This window comes from Stegastes partitus, unplaced genomic scaffold, assembly GCF_000690725.1.
Source record: "Stegastes partitus isolate 25-593 unplaced genomic scaffold, Stegastes_partitus-1.0.2 Scaffold1196, whole genome shotgun sequence".
Classification (NCBI taxonomy): domain Eukaryota; kingdom Metazoa; phylum Chordata; class Actinopteri; family Pomacentridae; genus Stegastes; species Stegastes partitus.
In genome coordinates, this window is record NW_007578927.1 from 44,664 (window position 1) to 66,446 (window position 21,783).

Below are 21,783 nucleotides of genomic sequence, written 5' to 3' on the forward strand. Positions count from 1 at the left end.
CACACAGCTGTAGGGATTCAACAACAGTTATTCACAACCTAAAACCTAAACAATCCCCCTCAAAAAAAGGAGAAAATAAGTGCTTTGTGATTGGTAGCATTTCTTGTCAAAGCCAAATAAACAATTACTGCAACACAAAGGAAAGACACAAAAAAGGACAAAAAAAATACCCATAAAAAGACAGAAACCACTATCAAAAATAAACAATGTGATTGCATAAAATTCAAATTACCATGAAAAGACATGCAATCATGAGATAATTAAAAAGACCATAAAAGCTGTACAGAAAGCATTAGTAATCTCCCTGTCAAGCCTGTGGCAATGCCTAAAATAATCAAAGAAATAACAGACTGCAGTTTGTCTTACGGAATCATAGGAAATGCTTTGCTGATCTGCATCTGAGACAAACGTTCAATGTTCGATGCTTTCTAAATACGTTTATTTTGATTTGATTTGGATTTTTAGAGAAAGTGACTTTTTCAGGACAGCAAAATATTTGCCTAAGTCTGAATTAAAATGGCTGAAGATGGGATAATGATGTTTTTTTTAATGTCAAGGGACAGGTTTTGGTCCTCAGTGTTGCAAATGTTAAATACTCAGATTGAGCTGAAAACTGTTTTCTACCCAAAACATTTTGGCATGGATGGGCAGAGTAAACAGATTCTATAACTAGGTGGCCTAACAAACCAAACTAAGCTTTTAAATGATGTGAGAACTTTGACCTATATCATCACCCAAGTGCTTTGCAATCACTGCAGTTATTCTCAGCTGCACTATTCAAGACCATGCATTTAAGAACTAGGTCATAGGCATAAAAAAACTAACCCTGACATCAAAAAGTTTAAGTTTAAGAGAAATGCATGTGTTGAATAAATGTTCTTGTCACCCTAATTTCTCAACTACCCCTGTAAAAGTTTCATGTTTACACTGAGGCAATGCATGTTCCATACATATCTGTGCAGTCAAAAGAGGCTAAACTTGACTTGATTCAACTTGACTTTTCTGAGCATATAACTTTTGCAACATCACCTGTCCACACATTATCACTGTGGTCTCATGGATTATGCAAGGCTCAGACACAATTACCAAAATTTAGAAAGATTAATCTACTGCAGCAGAATTAATAACAATCCTGGCAATAGCCAAAGACTGCTTGCTATATTTGCACAAATATTTTTGCATGATTCACGTAGGGTTTACTTATGTGTATAAACTTCTATATGCTTAACAAAATAGCTTAAATAATTCACAGCACACACTATAGCCTTATGTTCATTAGATAAAGGGAACATTGTTTTCGCTCATACTCATTTATGACTGTGACCTGCATCATAGTTTCATTTTTGTTTTCTGTGGCTCATCGGTGTATAATAAGATGCCTTCAAGTGTTGTCACAAATCCTGCATGTGCTGGTGTGACTGAGGAAGATGTTCATTGTTAGTACATGAAAACAATTCGCGTTTCACTCTGTTGATCTCTGAACCACTTTTAACCTAGTTTAAAAGCGACCAACGTCCTAAAAATAGACCCCATGGTTTGCGGTGAACCATACGTTTATGGCATGTCCTTTTGACTAGCTGCTCCTGAACGCAGCAGCGGCGTTCTCGCTTCCGTGTCACGTGACAGAGGACCTGGTTACTTTGCGGCTGCTGATGTGACACCGCGAGCTGCTGCTACTGCTGTTAGCTTAGCACTGTTAGCAATTTTTTTGTTGTTGACTTTCGCATTTACTCGCGCTGCCTCGGAATAAACAGGAGTGACGCGAAAATGGACAACAGCGGGAAAGAGAAGGAAGCGACGGCTCTCATGGCCGAGGCCGAAAAGAAAATGAAATCGTCCCAGTCGTTTTTCGGAGCGCTGTTTGGGTGAGTGTGCTAACGTCAGTGTACTGTTTCGCTCGTCCAAGCTAAAAGGGCCAACTATGCGGAAGGTGGTCAGCAGGGCAGTTAGCGCATCTATAGTCTACTGACAGCAACATAACGTAACATCATTGTGTACTGAGATGCTTTCTACCCAACGTTTGGTTGTTTAGCTCAGTTTTTATGTATGAGCTGTTGAGCTAAACGTAGCATTGTCCTCCCCTCAGATCACGGCTTGAACACACAACTATAAACAAGCATAGAATATGATAATAAGCAGCAGCAAACTGTGACTAATTACTCGATGTCATTTGCTGCAATGTCTATTTGAAGGTGACTAATGTGTCAGGGCCTGATTAGGTTGCGAATTGTGCAACATTTCAAGCCACTTAATGTAATGCCCCTTGGCTGGAGTTGTGCTTTTGTAGCGCCATCTATTGAGAACACGTCGCAAAGTCACTCAGTGCACATCACATGTCACTCACGTTTGTTTACAGTGGCAGAGTGGAGGGGATTTGTGAGTTTCATCACACCGAGCAAGACAGCATCTCGGATTAGCTTCCACCAACTAATACAGCTGGGCATGAGTGTCACTGTTAAACGTCAGGTTAAACTTCTCAGTACTGTGTTTGTTTACACAGGAACCCATATGTATGCCCAGAGGCTACTAGTTGTGTGTTCAAGCTACTGCCAGAGGACTGTGAACTGCACTCGGAGTTTGTAGTGAACCTCAAATATGTTGCATGGAATTAAAGTCATTGTCACAATAGTAATCATAACATTGCTCCAATGACAGGGCTGAAGGCTTTGCAGAAAATATGCAATTGTGATTGTCCTAACAAGTATTGTGATTTGCAATGTTGGCGTCACTTCATTATTTTCTGTGTTTTACATTTAAAACGGGAAGCATCACTACTACAAGAGGCACTGTTAAAATATGAACTGCTCCATATTTTGATGCAAGAGTGAGAACTTAAAGATATAAATTGCTTCCAATGTGTTTTTGTTTTTAAAATGGCATGGGAGAAGCCCTGCCTGTGTTCAATATATAAGCATAATAAATATATATTTAAAATAAGAAAGTAGAAGGGTTTTTTTTGCAGTTGATCTCTGGCATTGAATTAGAATTAGTTCTAAGTAGGTTTTCGAATACGAGGAATGTGTTTTGGTGCAAAACACTCGCATGTAGAAAGTTTTGCAAGATGACTAAAAGATTTTTTAAAAGTGTTGCAAGTCACTGGTGCAAGTCATTCATGGCTCAAGAGCTGCATCCAAGTATTGCACATTATGAATACATTAAAATATAGCAAGAAGAAGAAGAAATAAACTCTGGATCAAACTCACAGCATAACGTATATCCATTGCATTGTGTTAGCAATGTTGTTTCTACATCGATTAATCATTTAGCACCTTCTAATGTCAGTATATTTGTTGCAGTCTTCTCTAATGAATGTAAAATCATTTACAAAATCATCAAATAATGTTCGGTGTCATATACTGTGTTTCACTCTTAGGCCTCTTCATAATAACATGAACAAAGTTTTTATTTTAAAATTAGCAGAATTGTTAACTTCTTTGTTATACAGTTACTCGGTGTGTTAATTTCATCATAATACTGTTCACCTGAAAATAGCTTAATTAAGTATTTTCCAGCCAAGCATTCTGTTATTAAATTGAAGAAGATTGCAATTGGCAGTTCAATTCTATGACTTCCTGAACCTTTTTTTTGTTTTTTTGTTTTACTGTTACTGTTTTAAGTCGAGGGTGAACAATAGTAAACAGCAAAATCTGATTATTGACTTGATACCTGTCATTATCACCCAGCAACAGCATCCTCAATTCTTGTTTAACCAAACACATGTGCTGTCACACAGGGGTTCCTCCAAGATGGAAGAGGCCTGTGACCTATATGTGAGGGCAGCCAACATGTACAAAATGGCCAAAAATTGGTGTGGTAAGATGATTATTACAGATAAAAAAGAACAAGTGTAATCATTGTTTCTTTCCTTGCTTGTGTGTGTGTGCAGGCTTTCAGTCCTTTAACATGCAACATTTTTATTTCAGCTGCAGGAAATGCGTTCTCCCAAGCCGCTCACCTTCACCTGCAGATGCAGAGCAAACACGACGCAGCAACTAACTTCATAGATGCAGGAAATGCCTTCAAAAAAGCAGATCCACAAGGTAATCACTGGTCATCCCCTCAGGGTGTCTAGCTGCTGGAGCTCACTTGTAATTCCTGTTTTACAAGTATCTTAACCAGTCCCAGGGAACATGTACAGTACTATGTAGAAGTTTTAGAAACTGAAAGTAGAGAAAGAATGGTTTAAAAAATAATGTCATGAATGCTTTAAATCATTAAACTTCCAAGCATCTTGGAGAACTTACCTCAGTTCTTCTGTAGATTCAGGTTTCTCTCTGTTGGTTCTCTCTCTTCTGAAATGATTTCCAGATCAGGGTTGAGTCGTGAGTGTACCATCTGTTGCAGAACTCCGTGTTCTTCTTGCTGCAAATACTTATTTCTGTCTCTGGCTGTATGTTTGGGCTCATTACCGCGCTGTAAAATGATTGTAGGTCCAATCTGATGGTTCCCTGATGGCACTACATGATGGATAAGCATCTAAACCTCTAAAGCACCTTAAAGTTTTGCACTGTACAGCAAATCTAATGCCATTAAGAGGTTCCACGCCAGGAACTTTAGCAGCATTTTTTATGGGTCTTTTCAAAGGATAGTTAGAAATAAGGAATGTGAACAAATGCACTGGAGAAAAATGTAAATAAATAATCATATACAGTGGTCATGCACAGGAACAATGTTAAATGAACTCACTTTTGTTGGATTCTAAGTTTATTTTAATTTTCTTGATATCTTTTACAGAATAATTGCAGTGAAAAATGTGTTTACATTTTTTATTTTTTTTTCCAACAGAGGCGATAAACTGCCTAAACCGAGCTATTGAGATTTACACCGACATGGTGAGTGTATGACCAGGGAACTCCTCATAGTTTATTTGAATTACTGAGATTGTGATTTGCATCTGATTTGCTTATCTGACATCTATTTTTGTTTTGTTTTGTTTTTAGGGGCGTTTCACCATCGCAGCCAAACACCATATCTCCATTGCTGAAATATACGAGACAGAGCTGGTGGACATTGACAAGGTTAGATTTTGTTTCCAGTAAAGATTTCCAAATCAGAAAGCCTTGTCATTTTAAGCTCTGCATACAACCAAAAGGAATACGGCTCCTCTTGGTGCACAGAAAATGCAAATGTTAAAACACAAAACCACATGACATTCAAATCAAATCAAATCAGTCAAATCAAGTTTATTGTCATGTTGCTGTACATACACAGTAGTACAGGCAGGATGAGAGAGTGTTTCTTCAGGATCCAGTAACTTAAAACAATTTAAATAAAGAAGTGTTTGCATATCTGGATCAGCAGTTCAGCATTCTGACAGCTTGTGGAATGAAGCTGTTGATCAGTCTGGAGGTTCTTCCTTTAATGCTCCGGAAACGTTTGCCTGATGGCAGCAGTTCAAACAGTTTATGGAGAGGGTGTGAGGAGTCCCTGACCATGGTCAGTGTCCTGCTCCTGCAGCAGCTCTGAAGAAGTTCTTCAATAAGAATACTCAATAAGATAAATATAAAAACTCTATAATAAACACTGAATTTAAGTCACATAACACTAAGTAGTAACATGAAATATGGTAATGCAAAGCAGGAATTAGATTACTATTTACTACTGTGCAATCCTTCTACTATTATGAATATAAAATGTATGTTTTTATTGTATTTAACTCTTAACTATCTTGTGAAGCAGACACGCGCTGAAGCTTTGTTTGTTAGTCATATCTAATATTGCATATTTTGTATTCCAGGCCATTGCTCATTATGAGCAGGCAGCAGATTATTACAAAGGGGAAGAATCCACCAGGTGACTATTTCAAATCAGTCTTTTTCTCATTTCTTCCCAATGAATGCAGCTTGTTGTAATTTTACGTCTTTGCTTTCTATTTGTGCTGTTGTGTTACTTGGTTCTGATCTTGTGTGACTGATTTTCTTTTTCAGTTCAGCAAACAAGTGCCTTCTGAAAGTAGCAACCTACGCAGCTCAGCTGGAGCAGTACCCGAAAGCTATCGAGATCTATGAGCAGGTGAGATGATGCTCAGCAACGTGTTATCGGAGGCTCCAGGCTCTGTAGCACCAAAACAAACACGAGCTGCGCTTTGTGATTTGTAGGTCGGGACCCATGCGATGGACAGTACGCTCCTGAAATACAGTGCCAAGGATCACTTCTTCAAGGCGGCGCTCTGTCACTTCTGTGTAGACATGCTGAACGCCAAAGTAAGCAGTGACACCAGACTTGTGTTCATGCACAGCAGTTGTAACATAAGTCACTGTTTTAACATTGATCCTGTTGTCCCCCAGCTTGCTGTGCAGAAGTATGAAGAAATGTTCCCGGCCTTTTCGGACTCCAGAGAGTGCAAGCTGTTGAAGGTAGGCTTCGGTGTTATTTTGGCTCTAAAATCCTTAAAAAAACATACAGTAATCCTCCAGACATGGAGCGAGAAGGTTGGAGAGCAGTGCAAGAGACTGCTGAACTGAACTGTTAAACTGGCCCACTGCAGCTTTCTGTTTTCAGTAAAAAGAAAGAAACTCTTTTGATGACAGGACCTGCACATCTACATGCTGCTAATTAAAAACAAGTTTGATCAGGCGCCAGTTGAGCTGACATCCCATGTTCAGGGGCTATAGTCCCCAACGTGGAGGTCACGGGTTCGAGTCCCGCTCATGACCCTTTCCTGCAGGTCCTTCCTCCATTTTTCTCCCCCAGCTTGCTGTTTTTCTCTCAACTGTACTATCAAATAAAAGGCAAAAAGCCAAAAAAATAACTCAAACAAGTTTGATGAATGCCCCTCATTAACACTGGGAGCCATTATAAGCACCAGTCAGCTAAGAAGAGTTAAAAAGCCCATATTATGTACATTTTAAGGTTTTAACATTTAAATTTGGGGGCAACTGTAACACATTTACATGCTTTAATGTTAAAAAAAAGAACACATTCTTCTTCACATAGCACACACACATTGCTGGAGTAACTCCTTTCCCCCTCTGTGTAAAACTGTGTTAAATGCAGTCTCCCCTAAAAGCCCAGTCTGCTCTGATTGGTCAGCTGGACCAACAAAAATGATGCAACATTGGTTACATACCAACACCCCTGATCTGTCAGTATACTGTGCAGCTCTAGAAGAAGCATCTGTAGTGAGGAAAACATGACAGACTGCTGCCGAAACAAGGAAGTGTTATGCAGATGTGTCACACTGAGACGTAGTTAAGTAACTGAAGTCTGGACGTCAAACGAGGCGGTTCAGCAGGTGAGGAGCAGCGTTTTCTGTACCAGAGTACAACTCACTTTGGTGTGAACTTTGGGCTTTGCAAGTTTGCAGACTTGCACAAAAACACAACTACATAACACATTGAAGAAAAGGGGAAAACCCATAAAGTGTTTTTAAGACCTGTTGTCTGAGTTGAGTAAGTGAAGACTGGCTAATGTTTAAAAACTGTCGAGGTTGTTTCTCATTTAGTGATAATAAAGCATTCTATTCAATTCTATGTTTATAAGTGTGTCGCCTGTATTACACTGTCGCCTGATGTTGTTGCATCTCAGCTGCATCACAGTTTGTTTTTTTTTTTTAAATATACATCTCTGTTTAAGGATTGTAAGAAATGTTTTGTTTTATAATCTGTCTAGAAACTCCTAGACGCCTATGAAGAACAAAACGTGGACGCCTATACTGATTCGGTGAGTGGACAGTTTTCTGTCAGCAGAATGAAGGCATGGAGCTCAGTTAAAGTACAAAATAATCACATGTCTTAAAGCAATAAAAGCTGAGAAAAAAAAAAGTTAAGGGTTAGTTGGTGGCTAGAGCATTTATAGACACAGTGTTCCTTAGTGTAGAAATGCATGTGTGTCAGTTTGGACTTTTTGTATCTGAAAGGTTAATATTTATTTCTATTCTGGTAGATTAATCTATTAGAATAACCATGACCTGGATGACTGAGAATCTTCACAGACAATATTTATTTCTGTTTAAGTTGTCGGGCAGGTTTGTTTTGTGCAAAAAAAGACAACCTTAAATATGGATTTGTATTTTTTTTTTCTGACATTTAAGGTATTTGTTTGTTGTATTTCCAGGTGAAGGAATTCGACACCATTTCCCGGTTGGACCAGTGGCTCACCACCATGCTTCTCCGCATCAAGAAAACCATACAAGACGACGAGAGCGACCTCCGCTGACTCGCCTCCCAGTTTCTCGTCAGTCCCTCGGAAACCGACTCGCATCCCTCTTTTTGCCTTGAGCCTCTCACTTCCATTCTAGCGGCGTTCTTAATTTTTTCCTACCATTAGCCCTTATATTCACAGATACTGTGTTTCCTTCCTGCCATCTGCAGTATTTTTCTTGCCTTTTAATCCACTTGACACAGTTCTCTAAAAAAAAAAAAAAATTGACCTTTTATAGGTGTAAACACTATTTTCCTGAGTGCACTCTGCACACAGTGTGTTAGTTGTGTATTGTTATGATACCGGTATTGGCCCAATATTAGTTAAAGTATTCATAATTGGGCTTCAGTACCAAACTGCTCATACCAGCACACTTATATCATAAAGATTTTATTTTATTTTCATTGTTATGAAATGGATGAGAGGATGCCAGCTTACTAACACTTGGATCTACAAAAATATATTTTCCAAAATGTGCTTCAGAATAAACTAAACTAACCAAAATGCCAGGACTGACTAAAGCACTCACCTTGGTTTTTGGTTATTTGAAGTGCTGTGTCGGTCACATCAGGGCGCCTCTAATTAAACAGCGCTTCATCTCAGCTGCAGAGTTCGTCTCCGAGCAGAGAGGCCAAGAGTTTCTGAGGTTATTCCACAGCTAATGCTCCCTCTGCCTTACACTGCGAAGTTCTCAGGACGTGAACAGCTCGATTCGATGAAGATTTCAACAACAACAACAACAAAAAAAGCTTTTATAAGCGTTGGGAATTGATTTGCTAATTGCTTTCGTCACTTCCATTTCAAGTGCTTTTATTCCAGAAAAAGAAGGTGGAAGTCACCTTTGTGAACATTTGCATGGTTTGGTATGGATGAGGAACCTAGAACAGCCGTTTTCCACTGTATAGGAGTGTGGTTTTGTTTTTTTTTGTTAATGTCTGATTATGTCATTTTGTCATGAGTAACCAGGCTGGGAAAAAAAATAAATAATCTATTTTTTAAGGCCTGCAAGAGATGCAATACATGGAAGAAAAAAAAAAAGTGAGCTTTACTGATCTGAACACTGTGCTCATGTTCCCCCTCCTGGTGATTCTGTCAGCAGACAAATGGTCTTAAATAATTTGTGATGTTTCCTGTCAAACGTTTGAATAAACATGTCTGACAACAGCACGTGGGCGTGGCCTCTGCTCTGCTGTGTGAACGGGTCACGTGACCTCATGTGGGGATCCGCACCTGCATGTGGAAGCATCGCTCCGTCGGATCCGCTTTAAAGAAAATATGCGGTCAGGAAGCTAAATGATGCGGTTTTCTGCACCTGTTGATCTGCTGGTTGGAGCTGGAGATACGTTCAGACTGTTTTCTGCTCGGAGCGCGTTCATTGGCTTTTAGTGAGTATTTCATGCTGAATTATCTCCTTTGTGACTTTGCTGAAGGTGTCACCAGGTGCGTTTGTAATGAGTCCGAAAAAGGTCTTTAAATGACTGAATTCGCTCCCTGTTTCTATCCTCTACCTGTTCACATTGAGCTCAGGTGTGTTCTTCGTTCATTGTGACGCTTTTTTAATGCTTGCAGCCCCTCAGGACGGCTCTGTTTTGTTATTTGAACCCAGTCGGTTTGCTTCTAATTAAACACTGGAGAGCAGTTTTCTGAAGCGCATCACCTGCGGCCACTTCTGCGCTGCACGACTCTGTTTTTCCCCTTAAACTTAACGGAAAGATGCGCAAAAAATCTGCACTGAAACCGAACATTTTTGTTAGAATTCTCCCCTCCAGGATGTATCCTCGTATAAATATTATATTTTTAATTACATTGGATTTATTTTGCTTATTAAATCGGCCTATATAATGTGCCAACTCATTTTATTTTATTTTTTTTTTAAGAATTATTCCACCAGAAGAGGAAGAAGTAGTCAGATTTTGTAATTAAATAAAAGTACCACAGTGGTTAAATACACAATTACAAGTAAAACTAATGAATTTAGTGTAAACAAAACAAAACAAAACAAAAGTATTGGCATCAAAATATTCTTGAAGTACCTATAGTCCTCCATATGCAGAGTGGTGGAATTCACAATAGGAGACATTTTACATGCACTAACATGAGATCATGTGATGTTAAACTGCTCCAACAAATATTAATATTAATGCTTTAAAATGAATGTTTTTTCCCAATCAACACATCCCAGACTGTCATAACATTTTCCTAGAATGTATTTGATGAAAAATAGATATGTTTTCCCCTTAAACAAACTGACATTTAAATAGTTAAAATCCTGAAACTGACTGTATATGTGGTCATTATGACGAGGACCGATGTTAAACATTAACTCTGTCAAAGTGGAAAATAATATTGATAAATTATGCTTTTATGGTGGATATTTGTCTTGAAAGATCTCTGCGTAACTTTTTAAAATTGAAGCCTAACGGTTGTATTTATTTGATGAGCAGTATAGTAAGAAAGGTCTTATATTTCAGAATATTTCCACCAGTAGAGGAAGAAATAGTCAGATTTTGTACTAAAATATAAGTGCAAGTACCATTGTGGTTAAATACAGAAGAAAGGAATCCATTTAAATGTATGTTTAAGTAAAAGTACAAAATTATGAGCATAAATTATTCTTAAAGTACCAAAAATAGAAGTATGCAAAACCTATAATGCAGAACAGGATATTCTTATCTATGTCATAATTATGATCAGGAATAATACTGGTTTTAAAATGTAAAATTATCCAAAAGAAAAAAATAATAATATTGATTTATGATTTATTTTTTATTGCAGATATTTGTCTTTAAGGATCTCTGTGTAACTTTTTAAAATCAACACCACAGGGTAATTATTTTTGTTGTTGTTGTGTACTAAGCTGTGCAATATAGTGCAAGTCATTTGTTTTAGAGTAATTCCACCAAAAATGGAAGAAATACTCTGATGTTGTACCCAAATAAAAGTACTAACTATCACAGTGTACAAGTACTCTGTTACAAGTAAACTGGGCATCAAAGTATACTGTAAGTACCAAAAAGTGAAATTACTACCACTGAATAATGTCATATTTCAGAATCATATCTTTACTTGATCTTTGATTTTACATCACAATCTATTTGTTGATTATATTTTTCACTTTAAAACTAAATCTCCAAAGCGACTAAAGCCATTAAACAAATCCAATGGAGTAAAAAGCTCAATATTTGCGACTGAACTGTAGTTTTGTAGAAGTGTAAAGCGGCAGAAATCGAAAAGGCACAAGCAAAAGTACAAGTAACTTCACACTACTTCCACAATGGGCCTATTATGAGGTCTAAATAATTAAGTTTCATTGTGACATGAAATATTCATACCATTAATTGAGCATATCCGCACGTGTCGCAACACAATCTGTTAAAGCTGCTTGACTAGTTCTGCCTGTTGTGTTGGTTAAAGGAGATTATTTATTAAGAAAGGAGGACAATATGAAGCCAAGTATGCATTCCAATATATTAAGTGGGGAATCAATGTCTTTTGGTCAAAATTATTATTATTATTTTTAATATAAGAAGTTATCATTATGTCAAGTGGAGTCTGACGATTAAACAGACCCGTCTGAGAGTAGAATTCACAATTTGTTGAGGCTGATTTCCGTCTGGGTGTCCTGTCATGTCTGAATTTTTGTCAGTTGGCAGCTACATCCAGTGTGTCACCTGCTGGCAGAGTCTGCGTAACCGGAGGCGACACATGGACCATCTCCCCTGAAAGATGATCCACTTCTAGAGCGACAAACCGCACAGCTTGGTTTACTTACCTCGAGCCAATGAGACGCATTCAAACCTGCACCGCTATGGTTCTTCTCGTCTCTTTGCTCCTGGTCTTCTTCTACTCGTCGCTGCACCTGGAGACCAGCCACGGTCACAAGGCCGGAATGGAGGACCTCCTGAAGCAGCGCGGCCTCAAGGTCCACGATGCCGATGTGAGAATTAAACCCCCAGTGCTGGAGGTCTCCACCACGGGCGATGTGAGAATTAAACCCCCCGTGCTGGAGGTCTCCACCATGCCTCCGTCTGAACTCTACAACGTGTCCAGCCTCAGACAGACCATCCCTCAGAATGGAGCGTACTGGAACCGCCTGCTGTATTCGGCCCTGAGGAGGGTGGAGAAAGGAGAAAAGCCTTTCAGACACGACCCCCACTGGTCTAGCTGCAGGGAGACGAATCAGGAGCTTCTGCAGACCAACATGCACGACTTCACCTCCTACCCCGTGCTGTTTCAGACTTTTTTGCAGGGAATGAACTGCAGGTCTCCTCCGGTCCTGATCAATCAATCCAACGTTAGCAACGACACCTTCCTTCTTTTGGCCATCAAGTCGACTCCGAGGAACTTTGAGCAGAGGCAGGCGGTGCGGGAGACGTGGGGCCGAGAGGGGGTGTATCCGGGTGGACTGAGGGTTCGCTTGGTGTTCCTCCTGGGAAGCTCCCCTCTGGAAGACCCTGACCTCAGTCCGCTGCTGTCGTTTGAAGCCAAACACTACGGAGACCTGCTGCAGTGGGACTTCCGCGAATCCCTCTTGAACCTGACACTCAAAATGAACATGCTCCTCCAGTGGGCCCGCAAAAGCTGCCCTCACGCTTCCTTCATCTTCAGCGGGGATGACGATGTTTTCGTCAACACACCTGCTTTGCTCAGGTACCTGGAGTCTCTGGAGGCTTCGAAAGCTTCCCAGCTGTATGTTGGACATGTCATAAGCTCAGCAAATCCCCTCAGAGATCCTAAAAGCAAATACTTCATTCCCCTGAGCTTCTACGATGGCCCGTACCCTGCTTACGCCGGCGGAGGCGGCTTTCTCATCTCCGGGGCATTGCTGCAACCCTTGTATTCAGTGTCACGCATGGTCCCTTTCTTCCCCATCGACGACGTCTACATCGCGATGTGCTTCAAGGCTCTAGGAGTTACTCCCGAGGCTCATGCAGGATTTCAGACCTTTGACGTCAAGGAGCAAGATCGCGAGAACCTGTGCGTGCATAAAGATCTTCTTCTGATTCACCGGCGCTCTCCACAGCAGATGAAGAAGCTGTGGACGGGCATTCACAGCCCCTTTTTGACTTGTTGAACGAAAGGAGCAGCAACAAAAGACAGAAAAATCCTGAGTTCAGTGGCGTATCGAAGCCATCTCTGCTTCAAGCAATATCCCAAGGAGGAATGTAATGTCATGGAGGGTTTTGATCTACTACTATATGTTTTCTGGAGTCAATCATCAGTTACAGAAGTTGTTTGGAAAATTGTAGTAAAACAACAGCTTTGCCAGAACTGAGTGTCCTGATAGCAAAACATGTAGAAGCTTGATTTAAAAAAAGAAAAAAGTAAAGGTTAATTTATCACTTCCAATCAATTATAATACCACTCAGATGTGCCGTTAATCTTCTTTCCATTCCATCACTGAATTTACAATAAAAAAATTCACCAAGACGATGGAAGTTCCACAGTTTATTTTCTTTCCACAAAACACCAACTCCAATATAAACTAGACGAGTGTACAGTGTTGGGATTTCAAGTGATGTGTAACAGCATAACAGCATACCAACCCATCTAAAATTTGGGTGCGTACACTAAGAAGAAAAAACCCAGCTAAAATAGGAAAGTGTCCAAACACAAGTTAAATCAGTCACCTCAATGATACACAAGGAAACCTGTTAAACACCAGAATGACAGAAGAGGGGAACATTAACAGCCTGGAGTAAACTTCCACCAGTTATTGCTAGATTTGCGTGTTTATTTTGTATGTATAACGCATTTAAATTACACCAGTTTATTTCTCGAAATCCTGGAATTTATGTCAAACAAAAGGAGCGAGTTTAGTTTTTACTGAAGAGCTTCACTGACAGTTAATCTATTAACTTAAGGCACCGAACCCAGAGGCATGAAGAATTTTTGAAAGCACAATCTTTCACCTGTATTTCTCTATTGTGCAGAAAGAAATACCACAATTACATTTTGTGAATACAGTATAAGGTGTGTCTCCCAGTCTCATTTGTCACCCGCTCCCATGTTTGTTCACCAAATCACAACTGGTTCCATCCTTTCTCCGCAGTTATTTGTCATACAGGTCGAGCGGGTAGTGCTCTTTGTACTGCTGCACGTGTCTCCACAGGGATTCTCTCTGCTTGCTCAGGCCGGGCGTCATCTCCTGGTACACGTCGGTGAACAGCAGCTCGGGGTTGGGCTTCAGGCGCTTCTCGGCCCTCTCGAACGCCTCCATCACCGTCTTGCGGGATTGTTTCCGCCAGCTCCTCTCGTCGTCCTCGCTCCACCAGCCGCGGGTCGTCATGTAGTGTCTCAGCCGGGAGATGGGATGGTCCTGCTTGTCCCAGTAGTTCACCTCGTCCACCGAACGGTAGGCCGAGCTGTCGTCGCTGGTGCTGTGGTGGCCGATTCTGAAGGATGGACACAATTAGTTTTCTTCGGTTTTGATGCGCAACTGGTGAAAATTTCCTGTCTTTTATTTGAATCCTGCCTCATGAAAAGCTTCTTAATTTCAGTGATGAACATATTATTTCAGATGATGAGCTGTTGAGTCTATAAGTTGCGTTATTTCTCAGCCACTAACCTGTAGGTCATCGCCTCAATGAGGAAGGGCTGGTTCTCAGCTACAGCTCTGCGTCTCGCCTCCTTTGTTGCGTTGTACACAGCAAACACGTCGTTTCCATCGACACGTATGGACAGCATGCCATAACCGGGCCCACGAGCAGCTGTTCAAGCAAACAAAAAGGTAAAGCAGCTGTGGATCTCACATCATATGTAACAGAAAACCACGCTCGGGCTTACCGATGCCGTCTCCCCTGTACTGCTCGTTGGTGGGGGTGGAGATGGCGTAGCCATTGTTGCGACAGAAGAATATCAGCGGGCACTCGAGCGTGGCAGAGAAGTTGAATCCGGCGTGTGCGTCCCCTTCGCTGGCCGCTCCCTCTCCGAAATAGCAGATCACAGCACGGTTCATGTTTTCTCTCTTCAACGCGTATGCAGCTCCGGCAGCTGAAACGCACACAGATCCATGAATGTGGAGCTACAGGTGTACCTATGAGCTTAGGGACTGATTAACAGGCGTGCAGCTCACCTTGGGGAAGCTGTGTGGCCAGAGGAGACGAGATGGTGATAAAGTTGAGATCTCTGGAGCCGTAGTGGACGGGCATCTGGCGGCCCTTCCCCAGGTCGTCGGCGTTGGCGTAACACTGAGCCATGAAGAGATCGAGGGGGAAACCACGATACATCAGCACTCCTGTAGAGCCACACAGGAATTATTACACAAAAAAGAAGAGAACCAGGCTGACTGATGGTTATTATTACACTCAAAGAGCATGCAGTGGGTATGTGAAGAGTTAACCAAACAACTGGAGGGTAGCAATGAGTGTAGAAGTTTCATGGACAGTGGAGAGGGAGAACAGAGTGTGAGATGGCTGTTAGGTAGAGTTATGGACAGGAAGAGGGTTTAGGAGGGTGTACAGAGGCAGGAAGGCATTCATAAGGTGAGACTGTTGTTGTTTGACAGCTGTGCTTGGCTAACTTTACAGCTTGTTTTCTGCATAGCTCTGTGTTTGTTAATGAACCGGAACTCTATTCATTCCCATGACAGTCCCCCTGATCTCTGATGTATTTGCAAAACAAAAAGTCCGGTCTGGAATTTGCCAAGAGTGCTGATAATGTTACTAATTAATAGTATTACCAGCCTGTGTGCACCAGGAAGTGGAAAAGTTCAGTAGCTAACAGGCTATTCGGTTATTTAACTGTGGTGACGGTCAAATCGTGTAAATTTGCATTTGCAAAGAAAACTATTTTAACCAGTTTACTGTGTATGGTAACTGTGCAACATGACCATAAAACTTCCTCACTTATTTTTCTAAGTGTATTACTGGTCCTGTTTTAGCAGCAGCAATCCTTCATTCACATATTCCATGAAACTGGATGATAAAAACTGATTAGCTTGTCCTGTATGGCTGCGGTTTCTATTTGTAATAAAATGCGTTTCCTTACTTTAAACACAAGGAGCTAACTTACAGAAATACAGACAAACGATGTGGAAACGAAGCCTAAGTCCTCTTCCAGAAACAAAATACAGACAATATATGACTGACTTCTTTATTATTCTGTTTACATGCATCTTGTTTTATTATGTACTTTGTTCAGCTCGTCTGTTTCTGTGTATATTCTATTTCTTTTCTTTTTTTTTTTTAATTTGCTGCTTTTTTAACAAGCTGATCTCCAAATAAAGCCTGACTTACTGATGTTTTTCTTAATGACTGCAAACCAGTGATGCGATTCGCTCACTGAACGAGACATAGTTTGTCTCAAAAACAATCAGTCGTGTAAATTATTGTGCACCAACGCAAGCACCATCAGACCTGTTGAAATAAAACTGCCTAAAAAGCTTGAAGCCACAGAGGGTTATTTGACGGTAACTACTAAAAAAGTACAAATCAGTAAACTTCTTCGATTACTATTAAAATGTAACTCTGTATGTAGAAGGAGCTAAATCTGCAAGTCCTTACCAGCTTCTCTGTATTGACCAAACACCAGGTCAGTTGGGTCGAGAGCAGCAGCACTACCAACATGAGTCCCCTCCTCACCATAATTAGTCATGTAGAAGGAGATCCGACCCTGCGAAACAAACAGATCACTATTCTTTTATGTCGCTCTTCAGATGGTTCAACCTGGAAATGTAAGAGGAAAAACAACCATACCTGTCTCTGAGACTCATAAAGAATGCGGTCCATTGTGTTCAGCAGAGTCATCTTCTGATAAAAGTTCAAAACTGTCTCTTTGGAGAGCTGAGCACAGACGAAACACAACAAATAAATTTACTTTGACCCCATAAAGTGTGTTGGGAGAGGAATTCATAGTGGTGCTTTTATTAACCAGGAGCACAGGCAGGCTGACTGTACCTGAGGGTCTTCAGAGGGGTTTATGATATTGCCCTGCCTATCCATCACCCGGTACACCGGGATCCCGGAGATGACATTGGGCTGAATGAACTCCAGATGATCCACAAACTCTGCTGAGGCTCCAGGGAACTGTGGCTTTTCCAGAGATGAGTCAAAGGGCTGCTGCTGGTGCACGGCCTGAAAGATTGAATGCAAGCATTATTTATTAATAATGTCACTGCAGCTTTGGCAAAGGAAGGCTCTCTCTACAATAGACGCCACAAAGGAGGATTCATCTTTCTCTTAATAGTGACATCCAAAGAAAAAACACTAAAGCTGCTCTGCTGAGACTGAATGAGGAACGCTTTGCCTGATATCATATTACTAAAAGTGATTTTACTGGAATATGGCTGCATTTCCTGTTTTAAAAACCTTCCACAACAGTTCAGATTGTGATAAATCACTGACATATTTTAGCTTTAAACTGGATGATGGCCTATATGGTAATTTTTGGGAATACACAGTTCCACATCTTCATCATGATAACAGGCCATTTTGCCTGTTAGGATACACTAAATGAATGCATTGTTCTTTACTAGCAGGAAATAGTTTAAAGTGTGTTCTAGCGATTGCCAATGTGCCTTTAGTAAGACTGTCGTCTGTGAAAACTTCCCAAGAAGCTCATCAAAACAAGTATCAGTGTATTTGTTATTTGTCTGACGCCGTCTCTGGAAAGTTAATTGATTTGGAGAAAATAAGTAACTGCATTTTTTTATACAGATATTTAAATTTGAATGATTCAGTTCAACTTTATTTATATACCACCAGTTCACAACATGTCAGCTAAAGCCGCTTTACATTGTAAATTGGAGAAGACTTTACAAAATAATACAAAGAACCTCAACAAACCCAAAGTTTCCTTTAGATGACCTGACCTTGAAGAAAGCACTTCTCTACAGTGATAAAATATTGTAAAGTCAAGGTTCATGTCAATATTCGCTATGTAATAGATGTAAAATATGTCATAAAGTCTTATCACATGAGACACTATCAAAAGTGTGGCTGTCACACAAGGAGAATGGCATGAAGATGTAAAAACATGGACATGACAGACAACAAATAAATAATGCATCCTACATTGCAGCCCTTTGATTTGCTAACTGCATTGTTTCAAATTAGGGCTGAACAATATGCAAAAAATATGTATATTTGGAGATTATTTTGAGGACTGCAAGGTGGCGCAGTTGGTAGCACTGAAGGTCAACAAGAAGGTCGCCGGTTCTCATCCCGGTGAGGACACCTGGGATCTTTCTCCATGTTCTCCCCATGCAGTGTGGGTTTTCTCCAGGTTCTAGAGCTTCCTCCCACACAGTCCAAAAACATGTTGAGATTAATTGGTGATTCTAAATTGTCCGTAGGTGTAAATGTGAGTGTGTTTGGTTGTCTGTCTTCCCTGCCTTCACCCTGAGTCAGCTGGGATAGACTCCAGCCCCCCGCAACCCTAGTGAGGATTAAGCGGTGTATAGATAATGGATGGATTATTTTGATAGATATTGCAATATGAGCCACAATTTCAGTGAAAATTGCAATTTTTGCATTGCTTTTCCACTTAAACAAATACAAAAATGATGTGATTTTCTCTGGGGTCTGAATAAACAACTATGTTCAGTCCTGCAGAATATGATTATTGGGACAGAGCATCTTAGCAGCTCCTAATGCTTTATTTATAATGGTATGTTGGGACACATTCTCCCTCCATCAAAAAAAAAAACTGCAGGTCCTGCAACTTGGTAATTGCACGTAGCTCTCTTGAAATGATGATAATATTCCAATTTGTTGTGCAGTCCTCATGTTTATTCTAAGTTGCAGCTTTGCTAATTGCACTGTTTCAAACTGCAACTACAATTTAAATTTTTTTTATTGTTCATCCCTATTCTTGAGCTATCATATTTGTCTCTTTATTTTTTTGGCTGAATGGACACTTTAACACACTCAATAACGGAGCAATTTTAGTGTGTATGTTGGAAATTTTTATTTTTACAGTTTAAAAATGGTGCACAAGTTTGATTATAACTTTTAAAGATATTTCTACTCGTCATTGATATAATAACCTTATTTAGCACAATGTAACACTCCTGTTATAAATCTGTGTACTTGTAGGACATGCAGGTTTGCAAGTCAAGTTAAACACATTTTACCTTTAGGCGATTTGCCATATTTACAGCAACAACAACTGATTTGCCCCAAAGGGATAAATAAAGTTATTTGAATTGCATTGAACTGAGATGGATCTTAGTCACACACACCTGGCAGACTGACTGCACACACGGGGGCACAAATGACACAAATAGATGCAGTTTTATGTCAACTTAAGGATGTAATAAACGCTTAGACGTTTCACTTTCCCCCACATTACACGAGTTTCAGCAAAATCTGATGATATTTCCCCTGAAAGTTTAACTCAAAGACTGGTTTCCTCTTAACGCCCCTCTGGCTGACCAATAGGAGGGAAGCTAGCTAGACCTCTAGCCGGCCGGCTAGCTGCTCCGGCTTCAGAGTCAAAACAATAAACACAAAGTTCCCTGCTGCCAGCCAAGCTGCTAATTAAACTGTAAAGACATGTTTTTACTCATGTATGCCACAATCAGTTTGAGTTGACACGGCTGCGTTGGAGAGTCGATTTAAAATTAACGCTACGTTAGTTTCTGGAAGGTTGTTAGCAAAGCTAGCCGGCTAACAAGCTATCGCGATAACTTAAGATGTCAGCGCGTTCTTGTGAATCCTTGATGGACTCCAACCCTCATGAATCCTAACCCAAACATTGCATTTTTAAGAACGTTAATCACACATTTAATCCTCTTTTGTGTAGTAACCTGACATGGCAAGATTAACTATCAGTCCAACGTGTTTTTTTTGCCGTTTGCCAGGCCACAATCTGACCACATCACCTCCGTAGCATCGACTGGCTAAAGCGACCTTTCGTGTTATTTCTCCTCATTGAACAACAGCACGACGGTGTTGTCACTTACACTGACTCTGAAGGCTCTGTGCTGAAGCAGCCTCGAAGCCTTCCGTCCTGCCGTCTGGCGAACTGCATGGAAACACAGTCCATACATTTTTCTCATACTGCTAACGGCCGCCATAGGGACTCTCCGCCGTCGTCTGGTTTAACCGTCAGTGGTCGTGAACCTGTCGTGGCCGCTACAGTCTGCAGTAAACCGCGTTACACCTGAACGACGAGATAACAACAGGTCGGTCTCTCCTGTTCCCATCCACTGTCACCCTGTGCAGGCCGAAGTGATATCCAGGAACAGCAGAGACAAGTCAGCCACGATAAACACAACATCCAGTCAGAGCTTCAAATTAAAACTCAGCAGCGTCTACTTTAAAGGCCTCGTATTGTGGCCACTTTTCAGCAAATTAACAAAAGTCTTACATTTACCAAGAAAGCAATTTTCATTTTTTAAAATGCTGCAAAGAGATGCTTGCTTTTACAGTGCCTGTATAATCCATGGTTTAAATTCTTTTCTTAAAAGGCCGTTTCAGTGTCTGTAGCTTTAAATGTAGCTGAGCTGCTGCTGGCCCCGCCCCCTTCAGGAAGGACACCCTCTCTGTGTTTGCAAAATTCCAAATTGCATCCTTTTTCTATTTACAGTAAGTTTGTACTGCATCAGTCCCTACAAAATGCAAAGTGTTTTATGCAGAATGCACCTTTAAATTTTGACCATCATAGTTTGAAATGCAAAAATTATATTCCAACTGTTTATGTGCTCTTGGTGGCCCAAGCTTGTTTATATTTGTGCATGGCGCCGCAACATAAATGACAGATCAGAAAGGCCAGAAAAGCATGGCGGCTTGCATATGAAACACTGGCATTTTTGGCATACTACATTTCACATACTATGTACTAACACATATTAAATCTTTTTTTTTGTAGTATAGTATACTGGTATGACTGGGAGTGCATCAAGACTCTTGTGTTCACTCTTGCAGCCAGCAGCAGAACATTTGGTGAGCTTTGCCTGTGGTTGAGACAGTTTAGCTTTAGTAGAAATCAGGCAAACGTTTCCGGAGCATTAAAGGAAGAACCTCCAGACTGATCAGCAGCTTCATTCCACAAGCTGTCAGAATGCTGAACTGCTGATCTAGATATGCAAACGCTTCTTTATTTAAATTGCTTTACGTTATTGGATCCTGAAGAAGCGCTCTTTCATCTTGCCTGTACTACTGTGTATGTACAGCAAAATGACAATAAACTTGATTTGATTTGATTGATTAGAAGCAGCTCTAGAAAGTAGATAAACTTGCTGGACTGCAAGACAGCTGCTCATTGTGGCTGCCTCACCTGGAAGCAGCAGGCAGTGAGGAGGCAGAAGTAAGCTTATTCATATCTTAACAGCGTCTACTTTACACCTCCATGTTTATAACAAACACAAAAAAGAGAAAAATATGCAGTGTTAAAAAATACAAAACAATGGACAACAATAGGAAAATGTTTTAAAGTCATAGTCAAGGTTAGCTAGAGTAAAAATCCAACTCAGATATACCAACACCACCTACCTTTTTCTCCCTAGAGGTTTTATGATACTGCTATAGCAACGTCGATTTATGCAAAGCACAAAGGTCATCTTTCAGTTATTAGTGATTTACTGAGTGTTTCAGATGGTTGCTGATGTGTAATTAGCTGGTTGTTACATGGTAACGAGTCAAGAATAGACTTCATTTGCCACCAAAATTTATATAGGACTCAAAATAATCAATTGAT

The 21,783-nt window shown here is 40.4% G+C and overlaps 3 protein-coding genes across 3 annotated transcripts; 2 read left to right on the plus strand and 1 right to left on the minus strand.

Moving 5' to 3' along the window:
- The first annotated feature begins 1,628 nt into the window (after nucleotides 1-1,628).
- napab (N-ethylmaleimide-sensitive factor attachment protein, alpha b) lies at nucleotides 1,629-9,309 on the plus strand. The gene is made up of 11 exons (XM_008297182.1): nucleotides 1,629-1,865; nucleotides 3,734-3,813; nucleotides 3,924-4,040; nucleotides 4,786-4,832; nucleotides 4,941-5,018; nucleotides 5,738-5,793; nucleotides 5,928-6,012; nucleotides 6,099-6,203; nucleotides 6,288-6,356; nucleotides 7,612-7,662; nucleotides 8,056-9,309. Exons 1-11 carry the CDS (start codon nucleotides 1,768-1,770, stop codon nucleotides 8,155-8,157), a joined length of 888 nt encoding a protein of 295 aa, XP_008295404.1. The 5' UTR covers nucleotides 1,629-1,767; the 3' UTR covers nucleotides 8,158-9,309.
- A 2,562-nt stretch (nucleotides 9,310-11,871) lies between these two features.
- b3gnt2l (UDP-GlcNAc:betaGal beta-1,3-N-acetylglucosaminyltransferase 2, like) lies at nucleotides 11,872-13,567 on the plus strand. Its single transcript, XM_008297183.1, has one exon. It carries the CDS (start codon nucleotides 11,924-11,926, stop codon nucleotides 13,214-13,216), a length of 1,293 nt encoding a protein of 430 aa, XP_008295405.1. The 5' UTR covers nucleotides 11,872-11,923; the 3' UTR covers nucleotides 13,217-13,567.
- Nucleotides 13,568-13,577: 10 nt separating this feature from the next.
- On the minus strand, nucleotides 13,578-20,342 carry bckdha (branched chain keto acid dehydrogenase E1 subunit alpha). Its single transcript, XM_008297185.1, has 8 exons — nucleotides 20,048-20,342; nucleotides 17,040-17,216; nucleotides 16,839-16,925; nucleotides 16,647-16,755; nucleotides 15,218-15,379; nucleotides 14,929-15,135; nucleotides 14,711-14,852; nucleotides 13,578-14,537 (listed from the first exon to the last, which is right to left on the minus strand). The coding sequence occupies exons 1-8, from the start codon at nucleotides 20,159-20,161 to the stop codon at nucleotides 14,195-14,197; spliced, it is 1,341 nt and encodes a 446-aa protein (XP_008295407.1). The 5' UTR covers nucleotides 20,162-20,342; the 3' UTR covers nucleotides 13,578-14,194.
- Between the last annotated feature and the right edge of the window lie 1,441 nt (nucleotides 20,343-21,783).

Excerpts from the sequence above, each read along its gene's own strand:
- bckdha (XM_008297185.1), bottom strand. The coding sequence starts at position 20,161 with ATGGCGGCCGTTAGCAGTATGAGAAAAATGTATGGACTGTGTTTCCAT. Across the intron at positions 16,756-16,838 it reads TTTATGAGTCTCAGAGACAG|GGTCGGATCTCCTTCTACAT; the intron begins GTATGGTTGTTT and ends TTTGTTTCGCAG. Across the intron at positions 14,853-14,928 it reads GTACAGGGGAGACGGCATCG|CTGCTCGTGGGCCCGGTTAT; the intron begins GTAAGCCCGAGC and ends TTGCTTGAACAG.
- napab (XM_008297182.1), top strand. The coding sequence starts at position 1,768 with ATGGACAACAGCGGGAAAGAGAAGGAAGCGACGGCTCTCATGGCCGAG. Across the intron at positions 5,019-5,737 it reads AGCTGGTGGACATTGACAAG|GCCATTGCTCATTATGAGCA; the intron begins GTTAGATTTTGT and ends TTTGTATTCCAG. Across the intron at positions 6,204-6,287 it reads TAGACATGCTGAACGCCAAA|CTTGCTGTGCAGAAGTATGA; the intron begins GTAAGCAGTGAC and ends GTTGTCCCCCAG.
- b3gnt2l (XM_008297183.1), top strand. The coding sequence starts at position 11,924 with ATGAGACGCATTCAAACCTGCACCGCTATGGTTCTTCTCGTCTCTTTG.